This window comes from Echinops telfairi, unplaced genomic scaffold (assembly GCF_000313985.2).
Source record: "Echinops telfairi isolate 266 unplaced genomic scaffold, ASM31398v2 ScPeMD7_18;HRSCAF=68, whole genome shotgun sequence".
In the NCBI taxonomy this organism is placed as follows: domain Eukaryota; kingdom Metazoa; phylum Chordata; class Mammalia; order Afrosoricida; family Tenrecidae; genus Echinops; species Echinops telfairi.
Window position 1 is genome coordinate 24,342,868 of NW_022103915.1, and position 12,424 is coordinate 24,355,291.

At 39.6% G+C, this 12,424-nt stretch overlaps 1 protein-coding gene across 1 annotated transcript in view; it reads left to right on the top strand.

Annotated features, from left to right (window-relative positions):
- Positions 1–12,424, top strand: part of CEP128 (centrosomal protein 128) — a 446,899-nt gene that overhangs the window by 194,043 nt on the left and 240,432 nt on the right. Inside the window, exon 17 of the mRNA XM_030884984.2 lies at positions 2,555–2,747. Within this exon, the coding sequence (XP_030740844.1) occupies positions 2,555–2,747 (193 nt within the window). The remainder of the gene's footprint in view (positions 1–2,554; positions 2,748–12,424) is intronic.

The window sequence follows — 12,424 nt, forward strand, 5'->3', positions numbered from 1 at the left end:
ATCATAGAATGCCAATTTAATAGAAGAAAGTATTCTTGCATTGAGGGAGTACTTGAGTGGAGGCCCAATGTCCTTCAATGCAAGAACATTTTGTTCTAATAACCTGGCATTCTGTGATGCTCACCTTCCCAGCATGATCGCTGAAGACAAAATGGGTGCATGAGCAAATGTGGCAAAGAAAGTGGATGGTGCCTGGATATTAAAAGATATAGTGTCTGGGAGTCTTAAAGGCTTAAAGGTCAACAAACAGCCATCTAGTGGGAAGCAGCAGAGCCCACATGGAAGAAACAGCCAGCCTGTGTGATCATGAGGTAACGACCGGATCAGTTATCAGGCATCAGAAGACCCAAAACAAACCATCATATCGATGTAAATGATGGGGGTCAGAATGGAGACCCAAAGTCCATCTGTAGACAATTGGACATCCCCTCACAGAAGGGTCACAACGAAGGGATGAGCCAGCTAGGTGCAGTATTGCACCGACGAAACATACAACATTCCTCTAGTTCTTTAATGCTTCCTCTCCTCCACTGCCCCGTCCCCAGCTCTATCTTACCAATCTGGCTAGACCAGAGCATGTACACTGGTATAGATAAGAGTCCTTTACACATGGAAGCCAGGACAGATAAACCCCTCAGAAACAATCATGGGAGTAGTGATACCATGAGGGTAGTGGGAAGGTGAGGGGACTAAGGGGTAACTTTTGCAATGATTAACAGAAACATGGGTGAAGGGAATAGCAGACTGTGAATGATATGAAAATAATAATTTATAATTTATCAAGGGTTCATGACGTTGAGGGGGGAGGGAGGGAGGGAAAAATGAACCTGATATCAAAGGCTCCAGTAGACATAAAATGTTTTGAGAAAACATATGTAACAATGTGCTTGACACGCGTTGAGGATCCAAATGTGCCATGTTTAAATGCTCATTCATTTTTTGAGGTGTCTTTGAAGTGTCTTTGTGGCTGGGTGACCGTATATATAACATAACAAAAGGCCACCTGGTCTTCTATCAGCCTCCCAATAACCAGCATGTTGAGTCCATCATTGTGGTTGTTTTGACCATCCATCTTACCGAGGGTGTTCCTCATCCTAGTGCGCTCTCGATTCCATCAAATGTGGTGTCATCACCTGGCAATTGATGTCTCCTCTTGATGTATTCAGAGCAAATCAGACAGTGCTCTGTTCATTTTTAAAAGTAGGTCATCAGGTCTTTCTTTTTAGGCTTAAGCTCCACTGAAACTTGCATACCGTGGTCCCCCTGCTGATATTTGAAATTCAGGTGGCATAATAGTAACATAAGCCACCACAGTATGACAAATTCATGGGGGATGTTTCTTAGTAGAACGGCACTGGAAACTTAAAAAAAAAAATCACATAGTATTCTCTCATAACAATTTTATTACTAAACACAAAGTTCTACCTTTTTAAAATAATGCCATTTCATTTTTCATGTTACTGGATATGTAGACTATTATACAATGGCAGGAACCCTGGTGGTATAATGGTTACTGGTTGGACTGTCAATCACCAGGTCAGCAGTTAACAGGCTCCTGCCCACTGTCAGGGAGAAAGATGGTGTTTACTACTCTGGCATAAACCCGGACAGAAACCCACAGGGGCAGTTCTCGTCTGTCCTTAGAGGGTTGCTGTGAGCTGGTATCAACTCAACGGAAGTGAGTTGTCAGTCTTACAGTACAAAGAGCTCTCTGTTACACAGGTGTGCATGCACATCCCCAAACCAAACCTTTTTCCTTACACTCAATTCTGACTCATCTTCTGTGACTATCAGTCTTTGCTGGGGTAGACAACTGAGTCTTTCTTTTGCAAGTGGCTCATGGGTTTGAACTGCTGAGTCCCTGGTGAACTTTGCAATTAAGAATACTATCAACTTCTATTTGAGTTGAATAAAATCTTGAGGCTTTAGTATATACTTTTTTAATATACAAGGATAAAGATGTATATGTTTGAGGTACCATATGAATAGCAAAATAATCTGGTTGAAAATAGGGGGCTTCAAAAAGCCCCTTATTTTCCAAAGGTGGGTGGAAAAATGAAGTTCAAAGTTAATGAATTTTTTCTTTTAGATTTTTTTGGAGCCCCTTCATATGACATAAGGAGTAATGTTTTAGAACTAGTTTCAAATTGACCTATATGTCAATGCAGTAGTCAAATTACTAAGAATAATTTTGATGTCATGATGCATCAGATACATTCTCATTTTAAAGATCCTCAGAACAGAGAAGAATGCAGAATTGGGCCTTTTGTAAAGAAACTCTTTTACACTAATGCCTTTCCAAAGATGATAGCATTTAACCAAGGTGCTGTCAGAATCCTGAAAAGCATGGCTTGATAACTGTTCTAACTTTGATTTATTGGTATATAAATGCAATATTTATTGCTGTATTTTGTTGTCCCTAAATTTGCTAGTTTTTGTGTATGTTTGCTTAGGCTACAATGACATCGGTTCATTTTCTACTCAGGGTTTGGAATGCTGCTGTTTTTTTGTTTGCTTTTTCACCATTTAATTAGTTATCCATTTTCCTGTTTAGACGAAGCTCCAGTGGCTCTGTGAGGAACTGAGAGAGAGGGAGAGCCGGGAGACAAGCCTGCGGCACCAGCTGATGCTGTGCAGACAGCAGCTCAAGGACCTGACGGACAGTAAGGAGTCTGAGCTCCAGTACCTCTTTGATCAGATAGAAAGGCAGGAGCAACTTCTCGAAGAAATACATCAGGAGAAGCGAGGTGTGTGCTGCTCCCCTTACTCTTCTTTCTGTGTTCATACTCGTTGAATCTTAGAGTTGGAAAAACAAACAAACAAAAACTAAAGGTATCCTCTGTCTGGTTCTGCTCTCTCCCATTTCGACTGTTTGGAAACCAGTGTTCTTTTCTTCTCCGTTGTCTCTTATCTTTCTGTCTGCATTTTGTGATCAAGAAAATGGTTTTGCCTGACAGGTCTTCATTACTGTGCAATTATTTGGAGTTCTTCCTTCAACTACTGTGTCCCTCTGGTGTATAGCCAGCTACTGGCTGTTTGCTGTTCTCATGTGTTTCTTTGGTAAGAGCTATTTGTTTTTCGTTAATGCAATGCCAGAATTAATAACTTACTACAGTCATATAGCCATTAATTTATGCAGCAAATATTTACTTTATTTCTGTTGTGTCAGGCACTATTCTAGATGTTGGAGATGCAACAGCGAATCAAACAGAAAAAAATATTCCTTCCTTGGTTTATTTCATGTATTAGGGGAGGGGAACAGGTAGAGAAAAGAAATGTAATAATAGGTACAGTATATAATGTATGAGAATGCTTTAAGCTCAGTGGTAAAGACAATTGAGTAAAAGAAGAGGAACATGGGAGGGGGGGGACAGAGATTCATATATTCAGTATGGAGGTAATACCTAAATTGAAAAGTTTGGCAAGATTTTGGAAAATTAATGTTAAGTAATATCAGAAGTACATTATGACTGGAAGAAGAAAAAAAGCATATGTATATGTTCTATTAACTTTAGAACATTGCTTTATTGGTGAACTTTATGAATGTAAGAACCAAAGAAAGGTATCATAGCATTTTGTTTAAAAACAAAGAAACAAACCAAAACCGTTACATGTGAGAATCCTTTAAAAAAAATAAGTGGTGTGTTTTTCATTTTAGTAATCATGATTATTCTCCCCTAAAATTAGAAGTCTCAAAAAACTAAATGAAAAATTAGAATGGAAAGATAATGGAGTTCTTTCTCAAACTTTTTGAATCCTCCTTGTATACTACTTGGATATTATTTAATACTGTCCTACAGCAAATATCAACCTTTTTAGTGACAGGACCACCTTAATTATTAAATGTTTCCATGGACCAAGACTAATTTCAGTTTATTAATATGTAACATATTACCATTTAAAACTGAGATTTTATTTTTTTATACCGTATACTTTTCAAGTAACAGTTATGTATCCATGTTTACATGTCAACATAAAAGTGTTTTAATGAAAATTAACAAGCTTTCAAAACAAGGGTGGTATTGTTTTCGATTCAAAATATGTATTTTATATTTTTGGCTTTAAAGAAGCCAGCTTTTGTCCCAGTTAATGCTTCTGTAGTACTGATGTCCTGTAACTTCTAGAAAAAAATGTAAATGAATGAGTGAAGGCCAAAAAACGGCACACAATATCTTAGTTAGAGGGATTTTGGCGGATCTCATGCAGCACTCGCTGTTTTAGTGCTATTGAAAAATGGTAAATGGTGGCTACTCTTGTATTATTATTATTTTTAAATCACCTCTCAGTGCTTCCTCTTGGCTAGGTTACGATTTGATTGACCAGACACCACTAGGAACTCTACCTCCTCCTCACCATCACTTTTGGATCTCTTGTTGTTCCTCTGCCCTTGGCATTATGGGCTTACCACTCCCTTTCCCAACCTCCTCCTCTGCTGTTATGCCCTCCTCTTGCTTATCATGCTTATCTTCTATAGATAGACTTAACAAACAAAACACCAACTCCTCCCCACCGCCAAAAAAAAATCACATAAAACCACTACCACCACCAAAAAACCCTATAAATAGTTCCCGGTCTATTTGCTGCCCTTCATGAATAACCCCTAATGACGTCTGGTGGGGTGCCAAGTACTGCCACCTGAATCAGACATCTATTTCGGGAATCCTCAGGGACTTGATGAATTTGCTCCCATTGCTGATCTGTTACGCTCCCTTCTTGACCCGCTCCAATGTGGACAGGTCAGACCAGACTCACTCTGCACAGGGTCTAGTCTTGTCCTCTGTAGCAATGTGACCTAGTGAGGGACATCGTGTCTCTAGCTGGGGTCAGCCCTGTGCTCCTCCCTGTGCAGGAGCTGCCCCAAGCAGGGACGTCGTGCTACAGGCTTGGTGAGCTGGCATGAGGTCTAGTGTCCCTCATACATTTTTCTTAATGACAGTGCAAGAACATCTAGCTATACAATCAATAAAATCCTGTTATAGACATATCTCTAACAGTAAATTGTAATCTGGTTTTATTTATTACCCTGTAAATAATTTCTTTGCATAATAAATTAATACTTTAGTGTATTATAAATACATAAACTTATCAGTGGGTAGTAATAAAATAATAACAGATATTTGTCACTTAGATATTTATATTCAAATGCCCAGATTTTTCATGAAACTTTGGGAGATAAGCCTGTTTATAATGTCTATTTATGATAGCATTGTGTTCTCTTCTGGTAGGATTTGTTTAAAGTTATTATTATGTTTTGAAGACAGTAGAACTCACCAATGAAGTCATGTAAGCTCATTGTATTCTTTGTGCAAAAAATTTATTATTTTAATTTTAATAAATCACTTTATTGGGGGTCTTACAGCTCTTAGAACAATCCATACATCAATTATAACAAGCAAATTTGTGCATATGTGACCATCATCATTTCCAGAACCAAAATTTTAATTTCTGACTCCAATTGTTTAATGGTTATAGGGCTATACAGAATTTCTGTTTCTTCTTGAGTCAGTTTTTTAATTTCTATATTTCAAGAAATTTGTCCATTATGTTTAAACTAATTAATTAATTAGCATACTTAAAAATCATTTTATTGGAGGCTCATACAACTCATCACAATCCATACATGCATCAGTTGTGCAAAGCACATTTGTAATTAGCATACTTTAAAATAATATTCATCGTTTAAATGATTATAATGCCTAGTGGATATACTGAAAGGTTGATCCAAGGGAGAAAGGCGTGACAGTCTGCTTCCATGAAGATTTATGGCCTTGGAAGCCCTATGGAGAAGCTGCACTGTACCCTATAGAGTTGCAGTGAGTCCGAATTCATTGAACAGCAGTGGGTTCAGGATCATGATGTCAAACATTGTTAGGTGCTCTTAAGTTGGTTCCAACTCATAGCAATCTTGTGTAAGACAGAGTGAAACCTTGCCTGGTCCTCTGCCACCTACAATAAGGCCTCTTTGTGTGTTTCTGACATGGGTATTTTACCTTTAACATATGTATCATTCGTTCTTTTTCTGGCTTCTTATGATGGATGGTTAATTTTAATATCATTCTTTTCTAATATAGACCTTTAACGTAATAAATGCCCTTCTTAGAAACACTTTCAGGACCTCTCACAAATTTTACTATGTTGTGATCTCATTCCCGTTCTTTGAATCAGAATATTATTTCTCTTGTGTTTTCTTCTTTAACCAATGGAGTTTTAAAAATTCCATTTTATATTTACGCTGCTTAATCCCCACTTATCTATCAGTTTTATTGCCTTCTAGTTTAATGCCCTTATGATCATAGAATATAACTTAGATGATTATGAAATTTATTGGGATTTGTTTTATGATACTATAATATGATTTAATTTGGTGAAATTTTCACATTCACTTGAAAACTATATATGTTTTGCATTTTTGTAGTGTTTTATAAATACTACAATCACAAATTATTTAATACTGTTCAATATCTCTACTGATTATTTTGCCTCCTTAATTGTTCTCAGTAGGAATTGACTTGGTGACTTTGGATTTACAGCAATTACTGCGAGTTGTTAAAATATCCAACTGCCACTGTGTTTTGTGTTTTATCATTGTTTCTTGTGTTTTGAGCACCTTGAGACGGAATTGATGCAGTTGTTACTATTCTTGTCAGGTGCCATGGAATTGCTGCCAACCCATCTTGAGCCTGTGTCTGTCAGAATGAAACGCGGTGTGCTCCTTCACCATCCTCACACATCTTGTTGTGTTTGAGCTCATTACTTCAGCCACTGTGTTAATCCATCATGTTGCAGGTGCTCCTCTTTTTCACTTCCCCTCTACTTTACCAAGCATCATGTCCTTTCCAGGGTCTTGTCTCTCTTATGTGTCTCCCATAATATGTAGTAACAAAATTAAGAATCAATTATATGATACTCCCCGTGAAAGGAAAAGGGGGACTTACAAGGATGTGGCTAAAAAATATTTAAAAAGCATCAGATACAAAAGATTGTATGGAGGGCTTAGCAAAAGGTTAGCTGGAGTAGATTATGGAGGGATAGAACCAATTGGAGGGCTTACGGCCTAGAAGGTCACGCCATTGTGAAAAACGGGACCGTCTCAGAGCAGGGTGCTCCTTTGATGCAAGAAAGAATGCCCTCGCTGCTCTTTACATATTTCTTAAAATCATAAGCGGCAAACATAGTGTTGTGAAGCCTCAAACTTTTGTAATGGAGGAATTTTATCCAGGGGCTTTATAAAGTTGGTGGGATTTTTTTTCACAAACTTTTTTGAAGCCCCTTTGTGTAGTAATCCCATGCCTTATATGTGTAAGATGTAGTTGGTTTGAAAAATTCAGAAGTGCGAAGGGTATCTGCTACCAAGGAAATGCTTTTATGGTTGGGAGCTTTACTAGAAGGAGATAAGGGTTATTATTTTCAGTTTTGTTGCCTCGGATTCATGAGAACCCCATGTACAACCACCATGATCATACCATGCTAAACCTATTCTTTCAGCCACTATGTCTTTTGAGTGTCTGCTAGTCTAAAGACAATAGACTGTGATCACATGGTTTTGTTGATTGGAAGTAGCCAGCCAAGCCTCCCTGGCAGTCTGGTTTAGTATGGAAGATTTCCTGAAACAGGTGGACCATGGGTGATCCTGCTTCGATTTGAAAGACCACTGGCTCAGCGTCTACCATTTTAGCAACATGAAAGCCTCCATAGTACTACAAGCTGACAGGTGATTGGTGATATTAGCAGGTAGGATGAAGTAAGGCTTTCTTATAAGAACCCTTGAGGACATGTCTAAAGTGTATGAAACAGGACATCATGTTTGGTGAAGGAGTGGGCCCGTGAAAAATAAGAAACCCTTTTAACAAAGGGCAGTTAGACAGCATCTACAACAATTAATCAGGGCTCATTTAAACGAGGGTCATGAGGATGCTGCAGGACTGGGCAGTGTTTCATTCTATTGTACTGGGAGTTCCTGCGCATCAGAACCAAGTTGATGGTGCTGACGAACAAGCCTACATCGAAGGATTCATGAAGGCAGTAGTATTTTGCAAGGCTATTCGGTGTGACATCTCTAGTACCTAAGAAATAGCTGGCATGCATGTGTTGTTTTTATTGCGAGTCACCAACGAGTGGACTCCAACTGATAGTACGATGCAGAAAACATTGCCAGATGCTGAGCTGTTTTCATGATTTGGCGCTTGTTTGAGTTGATTGTTGAAGCTATTACATAGTGCCTTTTCACCCAAGGGCCTCATCTTTTTGCACAATATCGGACTCTGTTCTCTTGCCATTCATAAGGTTTTCATCGACTATGCATTAAACAGCAATAGAGGGCCATAGCTGACTGCTTCTGGCTTCCCCACAGTTAGTGGCCCATCCTTCTTTCTCAACCTCTCAGTCATGTGGTAGCCAAGTCCCCAGCCAAGGGATCTCTTGCTTTGCCTCCATGGGCCACGAAGCCACCCACCTGTCACTGTGACCCAAGTTCCATAGTCTTGGACCAGATTAGGAGAAGATCCACCATAGTTGTGGCGCCAGAGTTTGTGATGTGTCTGGTCTTGGCGGCCTCAGCCACTTTTTCCTAGGTTCATGGGGGTTTTTCTTTTCTCTGTTGTTCCTTCAAAAATAGTCCACCCCTTTAATCTGGGGGGTGGCAACAAAACTGAACAAGCCCCTCTACCGTTGCCACACATGCCCCATCTGGATCGCCAACTCAATCATTTGGTAGGAGTTACAGATACAAAGTAAAGAGCCATATTAAGAAATTTTACTCTACCACAGGCTAATGTTCAGAATTGGACTTCCCAGGGCTTTAATGATGGTCTTACTCTGTAAGCTCTCCTGGAACCAACCCCTGGTGGTATTTAGAATACAAGTGGTATAGCTTACAACCTCATAACAACATGCATGCTACCACAGTGTGACAAAATAATGATTGGTAGCACTAGACAGATCCAATATTTGCTGAAGTAAATGAATGAGGCACTGAATGGAAAACATTTAAAGGATGGTTATAGAAAATCTATATATAGTATTAATGTCTAGCAGGAGAAGTGAACAGTTTTTTAAAAAAGCATAACCTCCCAATATTTTGAAAAGACTTGCAAGATTTTTGAAAGACAAAGATGATGTCCTTTGGATATTTTTGGCCCAAACTTTTTGCCTCTGTGTTTGAAATTTGCGTGAATACATATGAATTCTGCATAACCGAAAGACAGATCAGCAAATATTTGGCAGTAGTTAAGTAATTTTATTGGAATGATTTACATTCTGCTTCAGACACACTGGGATTAAGTAACTATATTTGTCTTACCTAATATTTCAGTTATGTATTGTGTTTTTTAGTCTCAGTATTTAAACCATTTACAATTTTATTCATTTCACAGTAATATCCTCCTAGAGTTTTCTGATTCATTTAGGGACAGCATAACATTTTTAACAGTTATTCCACCCTCATTTTAAACTATGAGTTGTGTTAGCTCTCTAGAATAACGTGAAAAAATTTCAAGATACTCAAACACCAAAAAAGGAAACCTAAAAAGTATTAAAAAAATGTGGAAATCAGCAGTCATTTCAGCCTAAAGTTTATCCATAAGGGTAGAATGATTTTACATTTTAGAATATTATTTCCCATTTCATAAGTGGTTATGCAAAACTTGGAACATGTGCCAGTAGAAGGATCCAGAAATGCAAGTGGTTGAGCAGCAGGTGAAAGGCAGGTTATTGGGTATCGGAAGATCCCAGAGGATCCGAGCTTGAATGCAATCAAGGGTGAGTTAGTTAATTGTGCCAGCCTGGCCGATAATCACATGTGGGGCTAATTGAAAGGCGGAGGGATAAATGGGTGGTGAGCCTCACCTTTCTAGTTCTCGGGTCTCTTGTTTTGTGGTGGTTGCACCGGTTGCAGCTGCCTTAGCAGTTCCCTGCTTCAGCTTGCAAGATTGACTTCCTACAAGACATCCCCAAGAAGAAGCCACATGGACCTATCCCGATGCAGCCCTGGGTGCTGGAGCAGCCATGTGGAGACCCCTGCCAGTGCTGAGATGCTTACACGTTCACTGACTCAGCTTTCCTCCTGCAGTCGGCATTATTGCCTCTGTTTTGTGAGGTGAAGGACTTTGTGGACTGGTGTTGGGTATGGGTTAATGTTGGACTTGTGGGCTTGGGCAGCATTGGGTTGGGATGTTTTCGTGATGCACATTTTCTTTGCATAAAACTCTCTCTTATACGTGAGTTGCCGTGGATTTGTTTCTCCAAAGTACCCAGACTAATACAAAGGGGAAGGTGGAGAGATGAAGCTTATGAAGAACAAGGGCAAAAAAGGTAGTTACTTCTTCTGTGATCCGTTTAGGCGAAACTCTGTGTATGCTCCTGCTTTGGGGAATTTTGTTTATGATACTTAGGAAACTCCTCACGTCATTTCAAACAGGTTCTCAGTCTTTTGAGAGAGTGGTATTAGTAGGGGCCTTGGGGTTTTCGGCCAGATTGTAGACTCATTTTCATGACGATGTTCTTTGCAAGCTGCCTCCAAAGGATAATATTTGTCGTGTGATAGGTAGGTGAGGCCGTGTCAGCATAGTGATGATCCTAGTGTTCTACAGACTCATGATTCCAGCCTTACAAAGGCTCCAAAGATGACTATTTTTGCTATAATCGGCCTCTTTAATGTTCTTTCATTCAAAGAGATATGACTCAATTTTTTTCAGTGTTTTTAAATTGCTGTTCTGTGCTAGGCAGTGACTAAAAAAAAATGCACTGCCTTTCCAGAGGTTCACGCCCACCTTGTTTGTATCTACCCATCGTGAGCTCACTTGTCTTCCCTTTGATTTCATCGTTCCTAGTGCTCTAAGAAACCCCTTTAGCGCTGCTGTCTCTTTTTCAGCCCTCCTCTTTCCTCTTTAGAATCTGACTGAGTAGAGGATTATTTTTTTGAATTCATCTCTTGGATAGAATCAAGGAAGTGATTTGAGCAGTAAAGGCATCTTCTCTTACCCTGTCGGTATTAAACACGCAACTCCATAACTTGTTTTATTTGTACCAAAAATTTACTTTCCGGTTTATTTTTCTCATCATTGACCCAGTTACTTCCTTAATCCTCATGTTATTTCAAACAGGTTTCAGGTTTGTTGAATAACTAAGAACCAGACTTGTTTTCTTTCAGGCAGTAGTAGTCATTGTCCTTCAGTTCAATAACAAAGGGAACCCTTGCCTTTTTTTTTGGTATTGCATTTGAATCATAATATTTGAACATGATGAAGTAATTCAAAGGATAATTTCTTAAGTGTAATATAATTTGTTTGGGTCCTGGTTAATTTTTTCAGAATTAAAGGGATTTATTAGAGAAGTGAACAAGTTACCCCAAGTCAGAATCGCTAAGTATTAAGGATATAGTCATTGGTCCACAGTAGCACCCCTCCTTAGCCAGTGGTCAGTCCTCAGCCTCTCAGCCAGGGGTCCCTTCTGCTTCTGGGGGCCAGGAAGCACTTGTTGCTCTGCTTCACAGACCCGTAGTCTCGGTCCTTGTCCTCTGTTCTGTCTCTTGGTTTCCTTGTCAGCCTCTGGTCTCTGCCTGCCTCCTTTGCTCTGTACTGTGGTCTTTGTGCCCCTGGTGCCTCTGAGCTCTGCCCCCACCGCTTCACATAGAGATCTGGAAGGTATTATTCTTCCAGTAGTTCTGAGCTTCTCTTCTGAAATGACTCACTCTTTTTTTTTTTTTTTTTAACATTTTATTAGGGGCTCATACAACTGTTATCCCAATCCATACACACATCAATTGTGTAAAGCGCATTTGTACATCGTTTCTCAAAACATTTTCTCTCCATTTAAACCCCCAACATTAGGTCCTCATTTTTCCCCTCCCTCCCCCCTCCCCCCTCCCGCATGAGTCCTTGATAGTTTATAAATGGGTATTTTGTCATATCTTGCCCTGTCCGACGTGTCCCTTCATCCACTTTTCGGTTGTCTGTCCCCCAGGGAGGAGGTCACACACAGTTCCATGTAATCGGTTCCCTCTTTCCTACCCATTCTCCCTTTACCCTCCCTGTTTTGCCACTCACACCACTGGTCCTATAGGGCTCATCCGTCCTGGATTCCCTGTATTTTCAGTTCCTATCTGTACCAGTGTACCTCCTCTGGTCTAGGCAGACTTGCAAGATCCAATTCGAGTCATGGTAGTGGGAGCGGGGAGGAAACATTTAGGAACTAGAGGAAAGTTGTATTTCTCATCACTGTTACATGACTCACTCTTATATGTCTTTTAGCAGACCATACTCTCAAGGAAAACAAAAGATATTGTCTTAAGCCACACCCTCTAGTACAATTACATCTAGTAAGGGTACATCTCACCTTAATCCTGTAAAAGAGAACTCTCTCCAAAATGGGATTATAAACCACAGGCAGAGAGGAATATATCACAAAGGTGATTTTGGGTAAAGGGATT